Source organism: Rhinoraja longicauda, chromosome 24, assembly GCF_053455715.1.
Source record: "Rhinoraja longicauda isolate Sanriku21f chromosome 24, sRhiLon1.1, whole genome shotgun sequence".
NCBI lineage: Eukaryota > Metazoa > Chordata > Chondrichthyes > Rajiformes > Arhynchobatidae > Rhinoraja > Rhinoraja longicauda.
In genome coordinates, this window is record NC_135976.1 from 3,384,750 (window position 1) to 3,409,490 (window position 24,741).

Below are 24,741 nucleotides of genomic sequence, written 5' to 3' on the forward strand. Positions count from 1 at the left end.
CTGAAGGGGGGGTTCTGCCTCACCCAAGATGGCGCTGTGCCTCACCCAAGATGGCGCTCTGCCTCACCCTTACCGCGGCACGGTAGCGCAGCGGTAGAGTTGCTGCTTTACAGCGAATGCAGCGCCGGAGACTCAGGTTCGATCCTGACTACGGGTGCTGTACTGTAAGGAGTTTGTACGTTCTCCCCGTGACCTGCGTGGGTTTTCTCCGAGATCTTCGGTTTCCTCCCACACTCCAAAGTCGTACAGGTATGTAGGTTAATTGACTGGGTAAAATGTAAAAATTGTCCCTAGTGTGTGTAGGATAGTGTTAATAGTGCGGGGATCGCTGGGCGGCGCGGACTTGGTGGGCCGAAAAGGCCTGTTTCCGCGCTGTATATATGAAAGATGGCGCTGCAGCTGTTCCATGGGGAAGGCCGCCCAGCACGGCGACGCCACTTCCGCCGCTTTGCCCCGCTTCCGGGAGCCGTGCTGCGGGGCAGGAGCCGCTCCATCGGCGGGGCCCTTCCGGCAGCTGGGGACGTCACTGCCGGTTTGCGATGGCGCAGCTCGGCCTGATCCGCCTGAAGGCGCCGAACAAGGAGTCGCGGGATCGGGAGCCCGGCCTCATCCCCGACCCGAGTTCGCGGCCGCGGCCTGCCCCGCACCCCGCCGTCAAGCGCCGTAAAGCTCACCACCACGGCCTTCTCCGCGGCCCGGCCACCTCGGCGCCCGCGCTCCGTTACCCGCCCCCCGCTCCTGTCAGCGGCGGTCTACCTGGCGCCGTGTACTCGCTGTGTCCGCCCACACCACCAGCACCAGCTTGCGGCCTCGGACCCCTGCCCGGGCCCAAGCCCAAACCCTGCCCGCGCCCCGCCACCGCACCCGCGGCCGGCGCCACCGCCACCGCCCTCCCCAAGAACAAGAACCCGAGAGACAAGCACCCACACCGGGAGAAGGAGAAGAAGTACCGGCCGAGGAAGGAGAATAGCGACGGCGGGCCTCTGCGGAAAGGTACGCCTGCCTCAGTCACGGATTAGTCTGACCTGTTGTAGCATCATTACAAACCCTGCCTCGCCTCGCCTCGCTGGGGTCAGTACAAACCTCCGGGCGCCCACTCTCTCTCAGTTTAACAGACTAGTAGGGCAGCTAGCTCTCTCTTGGTCGGCGTGTGCGTGTATCTCAGGAGTGGTACTTGTGCTCACAAACATCCGACATCTGAGCCTGTGGCTGTGACACAGGGGTGAGAATGGGGATTTGTGGTTTTTAAACTGAATCTAACAGTAGTTGAGTAACTTTATTCTTAAATCGTCGCGCTCAAGCCTAAAATTTGACAATAAGTTGGTTCCCATCTTAATGTGTACGATTCCTGACACATTCGCCTACATGTCCATAGTAGAAGATAAATTCATCAACTACAAAGTACTTTTGAGAAGTTCAAAACATAATGTAAACTGAAGTACTTCGTTCCTCGGATGCACTATATCAAAGACTTTGTCCTGTATGGGGCAATACAGATTATTAGAATTATAGATAATTCTCATCCAATTTTGGGGCTTTGCGTTTAGTGATGAATTAGTTGAAACTGTCCTGCCTCGGTCTTTTATAAAATGTTGTCCTTTGTTTACGATAAATGAATTGTTTTGCTACAAGTAGAAAAGAAAATGTTGTTTTTTGAGTAAAATAGATTGTCAATTTTGACGGTGATGAAAATTGTTTGGATTAGTCATTACATTTGGAGAAATTGAACTGTTCTTTGCTTTGTAGCAATATATTGTCATCAGATTTTGATGTCATGAAAAACATCAGGGAAGACAAATTTAAAAATGAGCAGGAGTTGTAATATACTATTTCCTTTTTTGGCTGTGATCGAAAGATGAATCATGGAGAAAAGAGAATTGACATTCAGGTATTGGCGTTCACATTCTTGGGACATCCCTTGTCATTTCATAGTAACACAAGTGTGGTGGTCTCTGTTGTAACATGGGAATCAAAGCAACGTTCCACAAGCTGTGTTTTAGTAGTGTGTTTTGGATGAAGGGCACTTGGGGGAATTTCAATTGCTCTTCAAAACGTGAAACAATTTTTTTCTCACTTTTAGCCAAGAGAATAGAGGGACCTGGTTTAACATCTCATCTGAAAGGTAGGGATAATTTGCACAAAATGGGACACGTTGTTAACAGAGAATGGGGAAGTCTCTAATGGTAACTTTATTCTGCTCATGGGCATTTCCACCTGTCCCTGATATAAAGAAATTCCCTCTACTGCTGGAGTTACAGTTCAGTTGTTTGTTTGCTTGACTGGAGATACATAGTGCCATACCATGTCTTTGCGTTGTCCTTAAATGATTAGTAACCGGTAACTTTTTAGTTTTAGTAATTGTCCACTTTGGTGGGGAGCCTGAAGTAGGTTTGATCGAAAGTTGGGTCTTGGTGCTTTCACTATTTATCACATGTTTGCAGATGTTTATGGTTCCACATAACACAAAAGTGGGTGGCATTGCTGATGGCAAAGATGCTTGTCAAACATTGCGGCAGGATCTTAATCACTCGGGCACGTGGGGCTGAGGAATGGTTAATGGAGTTTAATACAGGTAAGTGTGAGGTGTTGCGTTTTGGGAAGTCAAACCAGAGAAGGACCTTCACAGTGAATGGTAGGGCTCTGAGGAGTGTTGTAAAGCAGTGGTATTGAGGAGAGCAGATGCACAGTTCCTCGAAAGTGGTGTCACAGGTAGATAGTTGTCAAGAATTTGGCACATTGGCCTTCAGTCAGGGTACTGAGTATTGAAGTTGGGATCGAAGATAGACATAAAATGCTGGAGTAACCCAGTGGGGCAGGCAGCATCTCTGGAGAGAAGGAATGGGTGACGTTTCAGCTCAAAACTCATCAGACCCGAAACGTCACTCATTCCTTCTCTCCAGAGATCCTGAGTTACTCCAGCATTTTGTGTCTATCTTTGATTTAAACCGGCATCTGCAGTTCTTTCCTACACACAGAAGTTGGGATGTTATGTTACTGTTGTACAAGACATTGGTGAGGCCAGATTTGGAGTATTGTATTGCGTTTTGGTACCCTGGTATAGGAAAGATGTAGTTTAGCTGTGCAGATATGATTTTAAGGATGCAGATATGATTTTATCAGGATGTTGTAGGACTTAAAATCCTGAGCTATAGGGAGAGATTGAGTTGGCTAGCACCTTATTCCTCGGACTGCTGGAGGGTGAGGGGTGATGTTACGGAGGTGTATAAGATCATGAGCGAAATAGATAGGGCAAACACACAGTGATTTACCCAGAGTATAGAAATCATTAGACATAAGTTTAAGGTGAGGGGTACAGATATATTACTGAAGCTAGTGTAAATGGGACATCTTGGTCATATTGGGCCGAGCAGCCTGTTTCCAGGCTCTATGATTCTGTGCTCTTCAGTTGTCTAAATGGTTAAATGCTGTGTAGTGGACTAGCTGAGAATACAAGATGGAAGATGCTGGTTTTGAAAAATCATGTGTGTTGTAGACTAGTACATAAAGAACGGGAGATTCCAGAATGACATGATAACCCAACTGATTAGCTAATTTCTTTAAATGAAACAAAGCTGCATCCCTATCCTAAGAGAGAAAATGCTGGAGCAACTCAACGCATCAGGTAGCATTCCTGGAGAACATTGATAGGTGACAGAAACAAGGAAATGCAGAAAGACATAAAAATGCTGGAGTATCTCAGTGAGTCAGTTAGCATCCTCGGTCCCCCTTCCCCCTAGTCACAACAGGGACAGAGTCCCCCTAGCCCTTGCCTTTCACCCCAACAGCTGTCACATACAACACATAATCCTCCGACATTTCCGCCATCTCCAGCGGGATCCGACCACTTGTCACATCTTCCCATCTTCACCCCTTTCAGCCTTCCACAGAGACTGTTCCCTCCGCAACTCCATAGTTAACTCATCCCTTCTCACTCAAACCACACCCTCCCCAGGCACCTTCCCCTGCAACCGCAGGAGATGCAACACCTGTCCTTATACCTCTGCCCTCGACTGTCCTGGGACCCCGACAGTCCTTTCAGGTTAGGCAGAGGTTCACTTGCACCTCCTCCAACCGCATCTATTGTATCCTTTGTTCAAGGTGTGGACTCTTCTACATCGGCGAGACCAAGCGTAGACTGGCGATCGTTTCGCTGAACACCTTCACTCTGTCCACCTGGACCTGCTTGATCTCTCGGTTGCCAAACACTTTAATTCCCCTTCCCATTCCCACACTGACCTTTCTGACCGAGGCCTCCTCCATTGTCAGTGTGAGGCCAAATGCAAATTGGCAGATCAGCATCTCATATTTCGCTTGGGCTGCATTCCCTCTCTCGCCTACCCAAGTCATACCAGCTTCAAAGTTGTGTTGTTGAGTCTCATTGTCTACTGGTTCTCACTGAGCACACAGCTAACAATGGCCTGTTTCCTTTATCACTGTTACTTTTTTGTATATCTTTCATTCATTTGTTCTATATCTCTCTACATCACCGTCTGTATCTCTTGTTTCCCTTTCCCGTGACTCTGTCTGAAGACGGGTCACGACCCGAAACGTCACCTATTCCTTTTTCTCCAGAGATGCTGCTGTCTGACCCGCTGAGTTACTCTAGCTTTTTGTGTCTATCCCTGGAGAACATGGATAGGTGATGTGGAAACAAGGAACTGCAGCTGCTGGTTTAACAAAAAAAAAAGATAAATTGCTGGATCATCCTTGTCCACTCTAGCATACATGTGTCTTCTGCTTAGCGCTACAGAGCTAATTTGTGCTTAAACTGGAAAACCAGTTGCCAACTGTTAAAGGCAATGGCTTTATAAAATGCCTTTCTGGGGCATCAAAGGCTGACCAATATTATGTATAGGAAAAAAACTGCAGATGCTGGTTAAAATCGAAGGTAGACACAAAATGCTGGAGTAACTCAGCGGGTCAGGCAGCATCTCAGGAGAGAAGGAATGGGTGACGTTTCGGGTCGAGACAAGGGTCTTGTCTCGACTCGAAACGTCACCCATTCCTTCTCTCCTGAGATGCTGCCTGACCCACTGAGTTACTCCAGCATTTTGTGGCTGACCAATATTAATTGGTTATGACAAAATATCCCTCACTCGAAGTTTCCTCCAGAACATACTTCAAGAATGGAGCGGCACAGTGGCGCAGCCGATAGATCTGCTGCCTCACAGCGCCAGAGATCTTGGTTCAGTCCTCATCCTGTCTGCAGTTTAGATGTTCTCCCTATAACTGCATTGGTATCCTCTCGCTGCTCCAGTTTCTTCCCTCATCCTAAAGGCATGTAGGGTTTGTAGGTTAAATGACCTCTGTAAATTGTTCCTAGTGTGTATGCAAAAGTGGGATAACATAGAACTTGTATGAACAGATGATCAGTGGTCAGCATGGACTCGGCGGGCTGAAGGGCTTGTTTTCATGCTGTATCTTTCCATTAATCAAAAAAGTATGTTTGAGGAAAGGCCATCGACCTTGTGCATTAACTCTTTCCCCACAGATGCTGTCTGACCTATTAAGAATTTCCAGCATTTTATCAATAAGTTGTGCTGGTTGTATTTGGAGCCCGGATAATTTTTTTGTAACTTGTGTTTGCTTCCAATGTTGAAAATAATTAGTAGGGAATGCAATCTTAAGTTTTCATATGCAATCTTTAATATTCACCTCTGAAGCCAAATAAACCATTGTCTTGAATCTGCATGCGTACAACAACCAAGTTGCATATCTGTCTGAAGAAGTGTGCTGGCCTAAAACGCCTGACCCGCTGAATTACTCCAGTACGTTGGTTCTTTTTTTTGCCTTTCTCTTAAATCACTTGGCCTTGACTTTAACTGCTGCCTCGACATGACGATTTCTCATTCCCCTGATTGACGATGAAGTTCAAACTTTCACAGGACGTATCCTCAGTTTGTCAGCACCTTAATTTTAAAGCTTCCCTATTTTTTCAAAACCCTCATGTATGTAGTCTTTTTCACATCAGCGAAACCTTGTGTATTACATTTTCCTAGATCTCACTGCTTACCCATTCTGGCCTCTTGCACAACCAGAATTCTAATAGTTTCAATATTTATAGTTGTTCTTTCAGCCACACAAGACAGAAAACTCTGGTATTCTCATACTAAACTGTGCTTCATTTTCCAAGGCTGCTCCTTGAACTACTTTGCACTAAATCTTTTGTCACTGAATCTGATATCTCCTTTAGTGGCTTGGATTCAGATTTTATTTGCTAATGCACCTGTGAACCATTCGAAATTCTTCAAGTTTGAGGTGCTGTGTTAAGTGTATGTTGTCGTCTCACCTGAAAGCTGACACCTCTATTGCAACAATTCCTCATTGCTGCATTACGTACATTAGCCTAGATTTCATGACCTACTTTCTGAAATCAGACAAACCAAAATTGCTACAAATTCCTCGACTGTAGTTTTATATTTGGCATTAAGATTTGAGATTTTTGATTTCCTTTCAAAAAGGATGAGATTAAACTAAAAAGGGTGCAGGAAAGATTTACAAGGATGTTGCTCGGATTGGAGGGCTTGACTGAGTTATCAGCAGAATTGATTAGGCTAGGTATTTTAGGAATAAAAGAAGATGAAAGGTTTAAGGTGAAAGGGGAAAGATTTAAGAGACATATGTGGGCATTTTTTTCAGGTAGTGGGTGGTACATGTATGAAATGAGTTGCCAGTGGAAGCTGTAGAGATGGGTACAGTGGTGAAGGTTAAAATAAATTTAGGCAGACACTTGTATTAGAAAGATTTGGAGGGGTATGGGACAAGCATAGGCAAATGTGACTAGCTCAGTTATGTCATGTGCAACATCATTTAAACGGAAACAGGGATGAAAAAGATTTGGATGGATGTGGGCCAAACATGAGCAAATGTGATTAGCTTAGATGAGCATATTGGCTGGCATGGAATGGCTGTTTCCATGCTGTATGACTCTAATTCTCGGTGTCAATGGCATATCGATTTTAATCGCCACCCGTGATGAAATAGCAGCTTGTGTTATTGAGAGAATGGTGTCTGATTACTGTATGATGGTTATGTGTGGTTTTTCCTATACAACTTTTTTTTTGCTGGTTAATTTGCAAAGTAACAAACGGTTCTCTTGTTACCGGTCAAAATTGTATTATAACCAATTCGACCCACATAGTACAAATAGTGTCCCCTAATTCATCAATCACAATATGTGCAAGAAGTTGGTGAGGCCACATTACAGTATTGTGTTCAGTTTTGGTCACCCTGCTATAGGAAAGATCTTGTTAAGCTAGAAAGAGTGCAGAGAAGATTTACGAGGATATTGTCAGGACTCGACGACCTGAACTGTAGGGAGAGGTTGGGCAGGCTAGGACTTTATTCCTTGGAGTGCAGGAGATGAGAGGTGGTCTTGTCAAGGTGTATAAGATCATGAGGGGAATAGATATGGTAGATGTACAGTCTTTTACACTGAGTAAGGGAATCAAGAACCAGAGGACATAAGTTTAAGGTGAGAAGAGAAAGATTTAATAGGAACCTGAGAGGCAATTTTTTTTCACACAGAGGGTTGTGGGTATATGGAACAAGCTGCCAGAGGAGGTCGTTGAGGCAGGTACTATTACAACGTTTAAAATATATTTAGACAGTACATAGTTAGGAAATGTTTAGAGGGATATGGGCCAAACATAGACAGCGGGACATTTTGGTTGGCATAGGCGAGTTGGGCCAAAGCACCTGTTTCCCTTCTGTAATATCCGATTTACGTTATTGTAACATGCTAAATTACCAATATTTCAAAATACAATGGGTAAATCCTTGGCTAGCGTAATTGTGAGGGGATGATGTACAAGGGTGGTGGGGATGAGAGGTAGACTGTGGAGTGTAAATAGGTTTTCTTTTGTCTGGGTTTATGCTGAGTTTATATCTCTCTACATCACTGTCTATATCTTTCGTTTCCCTTTTCCCTGACTCTAATCTGAAGAAGGGTCTCGACCCGAAACGTCATCCATTCCTTCTCTCCAGAGATGTTGCCTGTCCAGCATTTTATGTCTATCTTTAGTTTAAGCCAGCATCTGCAGTTCCTTCCTACGCATTATGGTGTTTAATGTTATATGGTAAAAATGCAAAAGTATAATTGTAAGTATGGAACCTGGATTGTATTCTGCTCGCTAGTGCCTTGTTCTGCGATTGCGATCATGATGTCCTCAGGGTTACCGATCGTAGTTAAATATATAAAAAATAAAATACTGATCTATTCCTGTATGTGAGCCCTTTCATTGGTTCAATTTGAATGAATGCCAACGCTGTTGAGCATTGATGTTGTAAAGTATGCTGGAGGCAGAACAGCTATTTCCTAACCTCTTATTCTCTGGTTGTGATAAATCTCCCTGAAAATCGGGCACATCCCCAAAAAATGGTGCTTGTTTCTCAACCTGATTGAAGTGTCAGATTTGTAGAACAGTTTTCAAAGCTGAATTAAATTCACAAAACACTTGGCCACACAAACATTTAGCTGTGTATTGTATTTATGTCAACCTGAAGTACTTGCTGTAGGCTTTAATGAGAATTTGTGCACCAGCTGCAGTGTAGTTGGTCAGGGCAGCACAAATTCAATGTTGGCCACAACTGAAAGAAGAGCATACTTGCATTGAAGTCAGAAAGTTTAAACACCACTTTAGATTCTTGGAAAAAATAACATTTAATTGCTGTACTGCGGGATTATGATTGCATCAGAGTTGTTGTTCTTAGAATGAAATGGTGAAATATAATGACTTATCAGCCACCTTTGGACATAAGATTCCATGCCATTATTTGAAGAGCAAAATTCTCCATTGTATATATTGTCAATAGTTTTGCATCGACCTTAACCTTCAACTTCAAGCAATACCCCTTATGCCTTTTTTACTCCCACCCATGCCCCACCCCAGTGCACTCCCAAATCTCCTACCCAGTCACCCTACTCCTTTCCCCTCATTCATACACTCATCTCCCATTCCCGAGTTTTCCCATTTTCCTTTTATCCCCCTCCTCTGTCCCATTCCACCCACATCTCCCCCTCCAGCTTTTCATTTCATACCTCCTCCTTATCAGACACATTTTGCCTTTTCATCCCTAACCCTTATCACTTACTCCATCCATCTTCCAATCAAACTCCACTCACGTCTGTTACTTATGAGGCTTTTGTTCTGCTTTGACCTCTTCCAGCTTTCTCCTGCCTATTGGTATCTGACTGAACAAGGTCCCAATCCAAAATGGTTCCTGTTCATTCTTTCCCCAGATGCTGTCTGACTCGCTGAGTTCCTCCCACACTTTGTTTTGCATGCAATTTAGTTACTCGGCTTGAACTGGTTGACTGGAAAGGAACCCTAGCAGGATGACGGTGAACAGCAATGGCAGGTATTTCTGGGAATAATCCAGAAAATACAGGAATGTTTCATTCCAAAGAGGAAGACAGATTCTAAAGGGAGTAAGAGGCGACCATGGCTGACAAGGGAAATCAAGGACAGTATAAAAATAAAAGAGAAGACGTGTAACATAGCAAAGATGAGTGGGAAGCTAAAGGATTGGGAAACTTTTAAAGATCAGCAAAAGGTAACTACAAAGGCAATGCGGGGAGAAAAGATGAAGTACGGAGGTAAGCTAGCCAAGAATAGTAAGGAGGCTAGCCAAGAATTGAAAGAAGGATCTTTTAGGTATGTGAATAGGAAAAAATTAGTTAAGACAGATGTGGGTCCCTTGAAGACAGAAACAGGTGAATTTATTATCGGGAGCAAGGTACTTTGGTTCTGTCTTCACAAAGGAAGATACAAACAATCTCCCAGATTTATTAGGGGACAGAGGACCCAGGGAGGAGGAACTGAAGGAAATTCACATTAGTCAGGAAATGGTGTTGGGTAGACTGATGTGACTGAAGGCTGATAAATCCCCAGGGCCTCGTGGTCTGCATACCAGGATACTCAAGGAGGTGGCTCTAGAAATCGTGGGTGCATTGGTGATCCTTTATAGATTCTGGACGCTTTACAAAGCAAACAAGACATAAAAACAAACAAACAAACAAAAGATTTGTCCTGACGGAGAAGCGGCGAACAAATAGCGCCAGCGTCCTCTTGCATCAGGGTCCGGCAGTAAACAATAAGGAACACAAGACACACAATTACAATTTAACACAAACAACCATCACAGTGATTGCTCCAGGCACACCCTCACTGTGATGGAAGGCAAAGAAAGTCTTATCTCCTCCTCATTCTTCTCCCGTGGTCAGGCAGTCAAACTGCTGCCTCGAGGCGATCGAGGCTCCCGACTTTTGAAGCCCCCGCCGGGCGATGGAACGGGCGATGGAAAGTCCCAGGCCGAGCCGAGCAGGCCGATGAAGGTCCTAAGCCCCCACCGGGCGATGGAAAGTGCCGTGGTCGAGCCATGAAGGGCCTGCAAGCGGGTCGATCGAACCTCGCGCATTCGGGGCGGTCGAAGCTGCTACGGCTGGAGCTCCCGAAAGCCGGTCGCCAGCCAGGGACCTGCGAGCTCCTGATGTTGCGGTCTGCAGGGCCCACGGCTGAAGCCTCCGAGATGGTAAGTCCAGGCCCTGCGACCGGAGTCTTCAAGGTCGATCCCAGCTGGAGGCCGCCAACTCCAGTGTTAGGCCGTAGCGCGAACGGAGATATGACACAATAAAGGTCGCATCTCCGTTGAGGAGGAGATTAGAAAAAAAGGTTTCCACCACCCCCCACAGAGCTAAAAAATAAATCAAAACATACATTTAAACGATAACAAAGACAAAAAAAGACAGAGAGACTGCCGGTGAGCCGCAGCTGCAGGGCACATTAATGATTTAGATGCAGGAATTAAAAGTAACATTTGTGGCACCTCCTGAGTGTTAGGCCACCCCTTGGCCGAGCCCTCGGCACTGAGACTCACAGGGTCTGGCACTGCCCCGGTCCATGGGGTTTCTCCAGCAGGGTTGTGGAGAGAGAGGAGAGTGAACATGTGTGCTGGCAGCTTGCTGTGTTAATAAAGCATCCCGACTGCATGAGCTGGCGTCTAGCCTTATTTTGGGCTGAACCGATCGCTCCCGTGAAGAGGATGTCTTGGACAGGGTGGGTGAGTGGGCGGATGCATGGCAGATGCAGTATAATGTGGATAAATGTGAGGTTATCTACTTTGGCGGCAAGAACAGGAAGGCAGGATATTTCTGAATGGTGTCAGGATAGGAAAAAGGGAAGTACAACGAGACCTGAATGTCCTTGTACAGCAGTCACTGAAAATAAGCGTGCAGGTACAGCAGGCAGTGAGAAAAGCTAATGGCATGTTGGCCTTCATAACGAGAGGAGTTGAGTACATGAGCAAAGAGGTCCTTCTGCAGTTGTACAGGGCTCTGGTGAGACCACACTTCGAGTACTGTGTGCAGTTTTGGTCTCCTGATTTGAGGAAGGATATTCTTGCTATTGAGGAAGTGCAGCATAGGTTCATGAGGTTAATTCCTGGGATGCGGGACTGTCATATGATACACTGGGCTTGTATTCACTGGAATTTAGGATGAGAGGGGATCTTCTAGAAACATATAAAATTATTAAGGGATTGGGCATGCTAGATGGAGGAAACATGTTCCCGATGTTGGGGGAATTCAAAACCAGAAGCCACAGTTTAAGAATAAGGTAGGCCATTTAGAAATGAGATGAGGAAAAACTTTTTCACCCAGAGAATTGTGAATTTGTGAAATTCTCTGCCTCAGAAGGCAGTGGAGGCCGATTCACTGGATGCATTCAAAAGAGAGTTCTTAGGGCTAGCAGAATCAAGGGATATGGGGAGAAGGCAGGAACTGGGTACTGATTGTGGATGATCAGCCATGATCACATTGACTGGTGGTGCTGACTCGAAGGGCTGAATGTCCTACTCCTGCCCCTATTGTCTATGTATCTATGTTGTCTTCAAAAATATTCTTATCAACTAAATTGTTTTTGGTCAATTCAATGAGGTTATTAAAAGGTACTATGTAAATGCAAGTTCACATTCTGATATTTTTACATTGTGAAAACTCATCTGATAGATGCCTGAGCATAGGCTTGCTTAGATAGAATGTCAAATACACATGTCCAGATACAAGTCCACTACAGATTTCCGGGCCCCTTTGGTCTTGAGCCTTGCCATATTATCCATTTTGCTGGACCAACCCAGGTCAAGTAATGATGATGCAACATTACACCTCTGACCACTAATTATACCCCTCTAGTATCTCTAAAGCACCGTGAACTGCTAGAAGCTTAAATAAAACAAACATTAAATGTAAATTAATTTTACAGAAAAACTTGCATCTCTTGCACAGGCAGTCCGGGCGCCAATTAACGAGTTGCCCTCGGAAGTCCTGGTAACGGTCGGATTGCTGCCGCCCGCGGGGACGAGGCGCCACTTTCCCAGCAGGACTACCTCGCTGACTTGAGATTTGCCGAAAATGTGGTAGTGCGGGTGCGCTCGCTGCCCCCATCGTCGTGACGCTGGCTTCCAAGAGAAGTCCAGGGCCAAGGGCCCGTGATACCGTCCTACAAAATCAGCCTCAGAGGTCTGTGGGAACGGTCAAGATCGACTAGGCGCCACATTTTCGAGGGGACTCAAGCGAGGGGGGGGGGGGAGGTAGATTTCAAGTGCAATGCTTCCCATACTTTAACCAATAGATATATGGATGGAAAAGGTGTAAACTATTATGCCGCTAATGCAGTAATAGCAAATAGCTCAGATAGGCTAAAGGGTCAGCAGGGACAAGGTGGGCCTAAAGGCTACTTTTCTGGGCAGTACATTTCTATGTTTCAATATGATGTTCAAGAGAGAGTCAAGAGTGTTTTATTGTCATATATCCTAGATAGAACAGTTTTCCCTGACCCAATGCACAAGCTGATTTCCAACAGTACTGTGCAACAATGGGAAGTTCTCAATGGACGAGCCAGCCATGGAAACAGAATTCCCAGAGCTGCCAACGGAGGAAGAGCTGCAACTCGCTGCATTTTTACTAATTCTGTCATCAACATCACACCATGGAAACGTTTAAAATATATATAAATTATAATGGGAACCAGAGAATGTTTGTGTGTCATAAAGGCACACTCACTCTAAACTCATGACTGTGTAGCCGGGCACAGTGCCAACTCCATCTTCAAGTTCGCCGACGATACCACCGTTGTTGGACGAATTACAGATGGTGATGAGTCAGAGTGTAGAAGTGAGATCGATCGTTTGACCAAATGGTGCCAGCACAATAACCTGGCTCTCAATGTCAGTAAGACCAGTGAACTGATTGTGGACTTTGGAAGAGGAAAGACCCACAATCCTGTTTATATCAACAATGGTGGAGCGAGAGAGTCAAAATCTTCAAATTCCTGGGCGTGCATATTTCCGAAGATCTTTCCTGGACCCAGCACACTGATGCAATTATAAATAAAGCATGCCAACGCATACTTCCTGAGAAGGTTACGGAGATTTGGTATGTGAGAGAGGATTCTCTTGAACTTCTACAGGTGTACAGTCGAGAGCATATTGCCTGGTCCCAGATAGAACAGTGAAATTCTTACTTGCCGCAGTACAACAGAATATGTAAACATAATACATGGTAAACAATAGAATAAATGAGAGAGAAATAAAAAGCTCATTTGTACAAAATATACATTTATTTTGAAAAGCGTTTGTTCTTCCTATTATTGTCGCTACTTGAATCGAGCTAAAATTGTTTCTATATTTAACTGACCCGCCCTTCCCATATTTCAATAAGCTTTGTTTCAATTGGTCTACAAAGTGCAAAGTATGATCAAAGTCAGTACCAGTTGCCTCCTGACAATGATCTTGGGAACAGTTATATGGTTAAACTCTTAAACACACCTTCGTAACAGTATGAGTAATAAACTTAAGAGTTGTACATTCACCCAATTTTTTTATAGCCAAGATGGCTTCTTGGCCCATGGAATGAGTACACTTGAACTGGAATCTTGGGAGCTGCGATATCAGCAGCTTCCATTGATATAATGTCTTTAGTTACTCGAGGTTATTCCAAAACATTTCAGCCATTGAGGTCGGGACCAGCAGAGTGGTGTAGCTGGTAGAACTGCTGCCTCAGCACCAGAGACCCGTGTTAGAAACATAGAAAATAGGTGCAGGAGTAGGCCATTCGGCCCTTTGAGCCTGCACCGCCATTCAATATGATCATGGCTGATCATCCAACTCAGTATCCCGTACCTGCCTTCTCTCCATACCCCCTGATCCCTTTAGCCACAAGGGCCACATCTAACTCCCTCTTAAATATAGCCAATGAACTGGCCTCGATCCTGACCTCAGGTGCTGTCTGTTTGGTTGGAGTTTGCACACACTCCCTCTGACCACATGAGTTTCCTCCTGTTTCCCCCCACATCCCAAAGATATGTGGGTTTGTAGACTATTTGGCTTCTGTAAATTATCCCTATTGTGTGGAGGGTGGATGAGAAAGTGTGGTAATTTAGAGCTAGTGTGAAGGGCCTGTTTCCACGTTGCATCGCTAAACTCTAAAGTACTTCAGAAATTTAATTTTCTATTGTGAGAAATGTAGAATCTTATTAGCACTTGTGCCCCACAATGAGGTTACTGGATTGTCTGTTTCCTTTGAAGTCTGATAAGTGATAAATATTGGAATGATGCAAGAAAATTAACACTACATTTTTTTTAATGGGAACTTTTATATTCATACAAGATTGGACAGTGCCTTGGATATTTCTAATTTATCAATATTGTGGCAATGAGTTTTTTTCAGTTTGGTTTTCAGCCACTTGAGCCCACGACCTTTTATCTCTGTGTGGGATTTTAAACAACTGAGACGCAGAAGGTATGGAATAATTGGTGATCAAATGTTTGTTCAGAGGAGTCTAAGTAGAGAAAAAATAGAAATGTTTAAGAAAGGAATTCCATATCTTAGAGTGAAGGAAGGAACTGCGGATGCTGGTTTAAACCAAAGATAGACACAAAATGCTGGAGTAACTCAGCAGGGCAGGCAGCATCTCTGGAGAGAAGGAATGGGTGATGTTTTGGGTTGAGACCCTTCAGGTCTGAAGAAGGGTCTCGACCCAAAACATCACCCATTCCTTCTCTCCAGGGATGCTGCCTGCCCTGCTGAGTTACTCCAGCATTTTGTGTCTGCCTTCCATATCTTAAAGGTTTGCAGAGTTAAAGACATTGTCTCTGATCCAGAATGAGAAGAATTGGATATTTAAAAGACAAAAAATTAAGTCAAATCTTTGAGGTTTGAAGAACATCTTGGGGTGTTCCATGCGTGTGTGCGGAGTTGCTATTTAGTTTTAAATTAAATATTAACAAGGTTCCGGTGTCATAGCCCATTGGAGAGTTAACCAAAATCAGCTGAGACCCTGAAGCAAGATAATTACCACATTTAATTTAAAATTACACTCTAGCCAATATCAGCCCTCTATTTACCACTTCCAGACTGTTAAACATTCATGTTGAAATTGACTAGAAGACAACGTTTCTTGATTTGATCGGCAAGTATTTACTTTTGAATTGATTTTGGAGTGTTGCATCACACTGGTTCTAAAATCTAGACACAAGCATGTATGTGATTTGGATGGAGATAAAATGCTGGTGTAACTCAGCGGGTCACAAAACATTTCTGGAGGAAATGGATGTGATGTTTCAGGATGGGGCCCTTCCTCAGACTAATTGGGGGGGGGGGGGGGGGGGGGGAGAGGACTAGAAGCAAGAAAAAAACAGGACAAATGAGGGCTGGCTGACCTTGGGCAGAGTGGTTCCCTGATAGGTCAATCATTGGTGTGATCCCAAGAGGGAATTGTTGGGAGCTGTGGAGCTGGTTAACCCTTTGGTCGGCAGCATGGTGGTGGTGGGCAGCGGTAGAGTTGCTGCCTTACAGCGAATGCAGCGCCGGAGACCCAAGTTCGATCCTGACCACGGGTGCTGTCTGTACAGAGTTTGTACGTTCTCCCCGTGACCTGTGTGAATTTTCTCCAAGATCTTCGATTTCACCCCACACCTCAAAGACGTACAGGTATGTAGGTTAATTGGCTTGGTAAATGTAAACATTATCCCCAGTGGGTATAGGATAGTGTTAACATGCGAGGATTGCTGGTCGGCGTGGACCAAAGGGCCTGTTTTCGTGCTGTATCTCTAAACTCAACTAAGCCAACCTTTAGTGGAAAAGGGGGGGGGGGGGGGGGGTATATACAGAAGCCATCTAAAAAAAGTTATACTCAATGTATGCAATTTCGAGTTGGTTTTCCCGTAAATCACTGGTTGACTGGTTTTGAATTGTGAGAGTTGTGAATCTGGGGAATTCTCTGCCTCAGAAGGCAGTGGAGGCCAATTCTCTGAATGCATTCAAGAGAGAGCTAGATAGAGCTCTTAAGGTTAGCGGAGTCGGGGGGTATAGGGAGAAGGCAGGAACGGGGTACTGATTGAGAATGATCAGCCATGATCACATTGAATGGCGGTGCTGGCTCGAAGGGCCGAATGGCCTCCTCCTGCACCTATTGTCTATTTTGTCATGCCTTAACAATACATAATATTTTCAGTTAGGAGTTAGCTAGAAAAAGGTTTCATCAATTGACCATAGATTTTCTTTGCGAACTGATATTTGTTCAATAGCTATCCCACATCGGAGCAGTTTACAACAATCTGTATTTTAATTAAAGTCAACAATTTTTATGTCTTTTTTGTTTAATCAGTCCATGAATGTTGGGTATTGCTGAAATACCAGGGTACAGAAATTGAAAGGATGTCAGTCGATCCTGTTAATCAGATTGTAATATCATTGTCATGGCACATTTTATCTCGCTAAATTCCACAGTATCCTCGTAACAGGTTTGATGCGACATTTAGCCAGGAGTGACGATATAGCCATGCTTATCTACCCTTTCTTTAGTGGAGCTCCTTAAGCAGCAGCATGTTGTCCTTCATTTTCTTAGCTCAATGCAGCACACAGCACCAGGTGGGACACGATCAAATTTTGGACTTGTCTGCTTAGGAGGCATTTGTGGGAACAAATATGTTGGAGAAATATTGTGGAATTTGACAGGTTAATGTCGTAGCAATGATGTTAAGATATGATTAAACTGACTTCCTTTCAGTTTTAGTGTTTTGTTACTACTACATTGCTGAAAGAGATATCTTGGATATAGCAGGGACATTAGCTGCCAATTTCTTCCCTCACCAACCACGGGAATCCCACCCTGCCCCCCTGGAGGGATCCTGCCCTCCTGGATGCTTGAGGAAGTTAGCTAAAGGATATAGTCCTTCTGCCCTACGCTTCATCACCTGTTCTTATTTAACTTTTTTGAGTAACCAGAATTTATATTTGTCATCAGCTTGTGCATAATTATATCCCTCAAGGCTACCTTTGAGTAATACCATTCTTCCAGAGACTTAGTCAAAAATGGGGTATCATAACATTCATCTAACCCTGTAAAGGCTTTAATAATGAGGTTCAAGAATGTAAAAGGTTAGTTGGGATATTTTAAGCTATTTTGTATTTCAGACTATTTCTTTTTAGTTGTAAGGTTTATTTTTTTCAATGATTAAATAATCTGACCAGCAATTCAAACTTGTTTTAAACAATTTTAGAAGCTGGATTTGTGCACCTAAATCAGTAATGCAAGTGATGACTATTCAGTGCACAATCCTTGTGACCTTGAAGTTTGTCCAGATCTCACTGTTTACTCGTTTCAAGCTGAAGAGAGTCTTGTGCTTTGAGAAAAATGGGATGCTCTCCAAGAATCAATCTAACTGAATTTCTTTTAAGTCATTATATTTTGGTAACCATAATCTGGAAAGAATGTACAACGCTTTCTCATAATCATGAAAAAAAACATGCTTGTCATTTTGCATTAGCTTAGAGCAAGCCTATTAAGGGAATGCATAAAGTTATTTTAGTTGGACAATAAATTTGGTTACAATTGTAACCAAATTTAGTGTCCAGCTAAAAGAACTGTATTCTTTTTTAGACAATCTTTTTATATAACAAGCCCTTGAGTTAAACTAGTTAGAGAATGAGGAAATAATTGGAGTAGGGCCCTCAAGTAAAAATATACACCGATCAGCCAAAACATTATGACCTGATGAGCCAAAACATTATGACCACCTGCCTAATATGCTGTTGGTCCTCCGTGTGCAGCCCCAAACGCAGCAGGGTGCGATGCACTGTGTATTGTGACACATTCCTCCCGTAACCACCGTTAAAATTTTCTGTGACTTGTGCCACAGTTGACCTTCTGTCAGACGGGATAGCCTTTGTTGCCCTCGCACATCGATGAGCCTTGGGCCCCCAACACCCTGTCGCCGGTTTGTGCTTTGTCCCTCCTCGAACCACTGTCGGTAGGTACTCACCACTGCTGACCGGGAGCACCCCACAAGCCTTGCCGTCTCAGAGATGCTCTGACCCAGTCTTCTGGCCATAACAATTTGGCCCTTGTCAAAGTCGCTCAGGTCTTTACTCCTGCCCATTTTTCCTGCATCCAACACATCAACTTCAAGAACTGACTGTTCACTTGCTGCCTAATATATCCCACCCCTTGACAGGTGCCATTGTAACAAGATAATCAATGTTATTCACTTCGCCTGTCAGTGGTCATAATGTTTCGGCTGATGTATGTGAAAGAAAATATGATTAGAGATTTCCCTACTGGGTTTGTGGAGAAAGTCAAGTCACGGGGAAAATTTTTAAATTAGATAAATCCTTGTCATAAGGTCTAGCCAATATTAAAATACTCTTCACTTATCACAGGATCTGAGGAATATTTAAAAAGTCAAGTTCTGCTATCGCATAGAGAAGTGTAAGGCACAATCCAATTTTTGTTTTAATCAGAGTGTTTTAATCAGAGTAATCAGTTAATCAGACGTGATAATAAAAAAGACCTATATAATTCACCTATACAATTCTTTGATGTGTAGCACAAATTTATGGCATAGAAGGTGCCAGTTTAGTCCTTGGTTTCCATAAACAGTATGTACATATGTAGTATACATATGAAGTATTTCCCTCAAGTCAATTGATAAAGCCGCATATATTAGAAGGCAAATAATTTATTGTGTGATAATATGTATTTGATGGAATCTGAAAATTTATTCCCCATCACAGGTGGCTCTGATGAAAATGGGAAAAGTCGGAGACCAGATGAATACTTGGGTAAAAAAACAAAGAAAAAGAAGAAAAAGAAACATCGTGATGGTGACCGACCAAGACAGTTAAAAACATCCAATAAAGAGGTACAGACTACCTGCGCAGGGCTCACTCGTGTCGACCTTGAAACTGTGGGTCAAGCTTCTTCTGATGTGTCGAATATAATCAACAAAACTTCAACTAAGCACGAGGAAAAGCTCAACATATTGGATTTGAAAATGAGCCGTTGTCCTCTCCCCTCGTGTGCACAGTTGCCATACTTATCACACAGAGACTACTGTGTCCGTAAAGGACTCTTGCGGACAGGTTCCTCTAAATTTGCGCACTTAATTCATGTGGAACATCAGCCAAATGGTGGTGCTCCAGTACTCCATGCTTACATGGACGAACTCTCTTTCTTGTCTCCTATGGAGATGGAGAGGTTTGCCGAAGAATTTCTTGCATTGACTTTCAGTGAAAATGAGAAGAGTGCAGCACATTACGTGATGGCCATTATACATGGAGCAGCAACCTACCTGCCAGACTTTCTGGATTATTTTGCTTTCAACTTTCCCAACACTCCAGTAAAAATGGAAATACTTGGGAAGAAGGATATAGAAACTACAACCATCTCAAACTTTCGGACTCAGGTAAGACAGAGTGCTTCCTTTCAATCAATTTTTAAAACTTTAAGTGGAATATAAAGACCTCGGAACTAGTGCCTAAAAAAGGGTGGTGTTAAAACTATAAGAAAATAACTGCTGATGCTGGTACAAATCGATTTATTCACAAAATGCTGGAGTAACTCAGCAGTTCAGGCAGCATCTCGGGAGAGAAGGAATGGGTGACGTTTCGGGTCGAGACCCTTCTTCAGTCTGAAGAAGGGTCTCGACCCGAAACGTCACCCATTCCTTCTCTCCCGAGATGTTGCCTGACCTGCTGAGTTACTCCAACATTTTGTGAATAAATCGTGGTGTTAAAACTGTTGTCAATGAAAAATTATCTATTGCCTGTGACAAATTCTAATGCCATCCTCCCATACTCGTCATTCTCAGAATGATGTATGATAAAATTATCATACTTTGTGCTGATTAGCAAAGTCCGCCAGTCATTCCCTGAGAATGGAAAACATACTTTGTGTGGTGTTTCCTGTACAGGTGAAAGCCTCTCCCAAAGTCGCATTATCAGGCAAGATGGTTATACAGAAGTTGTTCCTGACTCCCACCTGAAATCATATTCGTCAGGGACATAAACTGATAACCTCCCATTGAAATGAAGGGTGCTGCAAGTTCTATTACAACGAATACGATCTATTACTTAAACCACATCCCAAATGCACCCATCTTGAAATAAAATTACATTGGAATTATGGATACTAAAATTTCAATATAAGCTTCTCAACTGGCTTTGCTAAAATCAAATGAATTATGTGATTATACTTTGTTGCCCTACAGAGGCAGGAAAATGGCACCTCAACCAGTCTAGACTTCATTTAACCCGCACTAGTTGAATCTGATACATTGTGGTTTACACCAAATCTGCGAAATTGGCTTTGTTGCTTTTATTACATGGAAACATAGAAAATAGGTGCAGGAGGAGGCCATTCGGCCCTTCGAGCAAGCACTGCCATTCATTGTGATCATGGCTGATCATCCACAATCAGTAACCCGTGCTTTCCTTCTCGCCATACCCATTGATTCCGCTAGCCCCAAGAGCTGTATCTAACTCTTTTAAATGCATCGAGTGAATTGGCCTCCACTGCCTCTGTGGCAGAGAATTCCACAAATTCACAACTCTCTGGGTGAAAAAGTTTTATTTCTTCTCAGTTTTAAATGGCCTCCCCTTTATTCTTAGACTGTGGCCCCTGGTTCTGGACTCTCCCAACATTGGGAACATTTTTCCTGCATCTAGCTTGTCCAGTCCTTTTATAATTTTATATGCTTCTATAAGATCCCTTCTCATCCTTCTAAATTCCAGTGAATACAAGCCCAGCCTTTCCACTCTTTCCTCACATGACAGTCCCGCCGTCCCGGGGATTAACCTCGTGAACCTATGCTGCACTGCCTCAATAGCAAGGACGTCCTTTCTCAAATTTGGAGGCCAAAACTGCACACAATACTCCAGATGTGGTCTTACCAGGGCCCTGTACAACTGCAGAAGGACCTGTTTACTCCTACACTTAAATTCTCTCGTGATGAAGGCCCACACCGTCCGGCGCGGCCTGCAATAGGCCGCGGAATTTTCCACCGCCCGGCGGGGGCTTCAATGTCGGGACCCCCGACGGGGCAATTTCGACTGCCTGACCGCGGGAGAAGACGGCAGGGAAGAGAGAAGACATTCTGGCCTTCCATCACAGTGAGGAGGTGACTGGAGGAGACTCACTGTGATGGATGTTTTTGTTTTATGTTGGTTTTTGTGATTGTGTGTTTTATTGCTTTCTTTTTTTATTGGCTCTCATTGTTGACTAGGTAACGTAATTTCGTCCAAAAACATGTTTTTGGATGACAATAAAGGTACTTTATTATTATTATAACATGCCATTAGCTTTCTTCACTGCCTGCTCTACCTGCATGTTTACTCTCAGTGACTGATGAACAAGGACACCCAGGTCTCGTTGCACTTCCCTTTTTCCTAATCTGACACCATTGAGATAATAATCTGCCTCCTTGTTCTTGCCGCCAAAGTGCATTGCCTCACATTTATCTACATTATACTGCATCTGCCCGCTCACGCAACCTGTCTAAGTCACCCTGCAACCACCCAGCATCCACTTCGCAGTTCACACAGCCACCCAGCTTTGTGTCATCTGCAAATTTGCTAGTATTACTTTTAATCCTATCATCTAAATCATTAATATATTGTAAATATTTGTGACCCCAGCAGCGAACCTTGTTGCACTCCACTCGCCACTGCCTGCCATTCTGACAGGGACCCGTTTATTCCTACTCTTTGTTTCCTGTCTGCCAACCAATTCTCTATCCATGTCAATACCCTACCCCCAATACCAAGTGCTCTAATTTTGCCAACTAATCTCCTGTGTGGGACGTTATCAAAGGCTTTCTGAAAGTCCAGATACACTACATCCATTGTACTTGTCACATCCTCAAAAAATTCCAGAAGATTAGTCAAGCAGGATTTCCCCTTCATAAATCCAGGCTGACTTGGACCAATGAGCCATTATTACTTTAATGGCTCCAAATGAGCCATTATTACTTTAATAATTGACTCCAGCATCTTCCCCACCACCGATGTCAGGCTAACTGGTCTACAATTCCCTGTTTTCTCTCTATTCCATGGTTTCAAAATGCAAGCAAGAGAATATTAACACTTATTCCTCACAGGAACATCAAGAAATAAAAACATAACCAGTCTTTTCAGCCCTTCACGTCTGCACCATCAATGCACAGAGGGAGCTTGGGGTTCAAGTCCAGTTATGATAGTGATATTTAAGAGGCTTTTGGATATGCACATTGTATATACAGGGAAAGGAGGGATTATAGATTACTTGCAGGCAGAGAAGAGTTTGTCGTGACATCCTGTTTGACATCGGAATTTTGGACCGAAAGAACTGTGTGTAACAGCTGTGCTGTTCGATGTTCAATAAATAAAATTATAGCTGAACTTAAAAGCTCCTTTGTTCCATTTCTGGCAGTAACTTCACATCTATGATCTCTTTTAAGATCTAAACATTTACAGCAGAAAATAATGCAACATAGCCCATAAGATCTGTTTCTATGTAATCCCTCAATGCCAGTCTGTTCCTGCAATTTTTGAACAAATACATGGTACATTCAACCCAAACATTCCATGCTGCACTCCAGTCACCTCTTATCTTCCTCATCTAACGCAATCTTAATCCATTCTGTTCCTTACTTCTCCATATGTGCCTTTAGCTGCAGGTAGTTTAATCTTATTTTTCAGCAAAAGCAGCACAATAGTGAAAGGAAAGCTGGAGAGGTGTAGTGATGTGTGTAAAACCTCTGCACATGGGCCCTCCTTTAGAATACAATAATGGCCTCACCTAATACAGTGGTGGCTTTTCAGAAGATTCAATAAAGCGGGTGTACATTTTAAAATATAATCTAGCCTAATGGGTTCCTTTTGTGGGAGCTGCTTCCAGATTAGTGCTTGCTCTGAATAAACGAGGAAGCTGGAAGAATGCCAGAGAGTCTGAGTAAGCAGTGGTTATAAATATTTGCTGAAAGTCTCACTTAGAGACTGTAACTTAGCTGTCTGACTGTGTACTTTGGTGACACTGTTTCTGATTAAAGACAAAAGTCTTGGCAATATCTGGTTGTTGTAAAGAAAAACAGCTTGCATTTGTTGAATAATACTGTTCTAAACAGGTTTGAACAATTGTGAGACCTGTAGTACGATTTGTTTCCATTTATTACTGGGGGGAAAAATTGTTAACACACAATCAATCATTCTGAATATTCTGTATTTACGTTGTGTGGTTGATTGCTGGAATCAAATATAATAGGAGTGGTACTACTTAAAAATCTCATTGTACCTCCTCAAACAGATATAGTCACACTGCATAGAAACAGGCCCACCCAGTCCAACGCAACCCATCAATGCTAATCCCATTTAACTGCTTGGTTTATAGTTTTCTAAACCGTCGCATTTCAAATGCTTGTCGGGTCATATTCCTTAACTGTTGATAGTACCTCCACCACCACCACTTCGGTAGAAACTTCCAAATTCCACCAACCTTCTAGGTGAAGAAAATGCCCGTGTGACTCTTCCAAACCTCTTAATCCTTATTTTAAACACATACTCTGTTATTGATAATTATGAATCTGAAGAAGGGTCCCAACCTGAAACGTCACCTATCCATTTTCTACAGAGATGCTGCCTGACCAGGAGTTACTCCAGCATTTTGTGTATCCTCTAATTGAGGCCTCTACTATGTTTATCCTATCCATAACCTCGCCTCTACAATGTTTACCCTATCCATAACCTCATTTTTTGCACCTCTATCAGCCTCTTTCCTCCCACCCTCCTTGCTTTTCTTCTCCAATCCAAACAGACCTGGGCTATCCAGCCTCCTCCATTCCAGTAACAGCCTGATGAATCTCTGCACCCTCCTGGGCAGATGATCAATTTATCTATTGTTGTGATCAAAATTGTGCAATATTTCATATGTGGCCTCATCAATGTTTTATAAAGTTGTACCATAACTTGCCTGCTCCTATGGTCTGGCTAACATTCTATATGCTGCCTTTTCCAGCCTATCCACCTGTGCTGCTGCATCTTTGCACTCTTAATATTAAGGCAACCATAATAAACACTACTGCTACCAATGTATGGATCAACACATTCTGCACTTGTTCAGATGTGACCAGCCTCTGCTTGCCGTAAACTGAAATGTACAATCACGCCAATACTTTTGTGTCTATTCTTACTAATGTAGCTGTTTTATTGTTCTGGTCCATCAGATAAAGGTTAGCAGTCCATGAATCATTTAATGACTAAACAAGTACCTTGCATCTATATTCATCAAAGGGAAGGACATGGTCCTTGTGAGTTCAGTGTGGGGAACTGCAGACAACACATTGGTGGAGTTGTGGATGGTGAGGAGGCCTATGCAGTGGGATGTAGATCCGCTACAGAATTGGGTGGAGAAATGGCTGAGCAAATGTGAG

General features: G+C 43.4%; 1 protein-coding gene across 2 annotated transcripts in view; it reads left to right on the forward strand.

Annotated features, from left to right (window-relative positions):
- The first annotated feature begins 538 nt into the window (after positions 1-538).
- LOC144605382 (lysine-specific demethylase 9-like) overlaps positions 539-24,741 on the forward strand; it is a 75,752-nt gene continuing 51,549 nt past the window's right edge. For both annotated transcript variants that reach the window (XM_078420543.1, XM_078420544.1), the window contains exons 1-2: positions 539-993; positions 19,073-19,743. In XM_078420543.1, coding sequence (XP_078276669.1) covers positions 540-993; positions 19,073-19,743 — 1,125 coding nt within the window. In that variant the 5' untranslated portion in view covers position 539. The remainder of the gene's footprint in view (positions 994-19,072; positions 19,744-24,741) is intronic.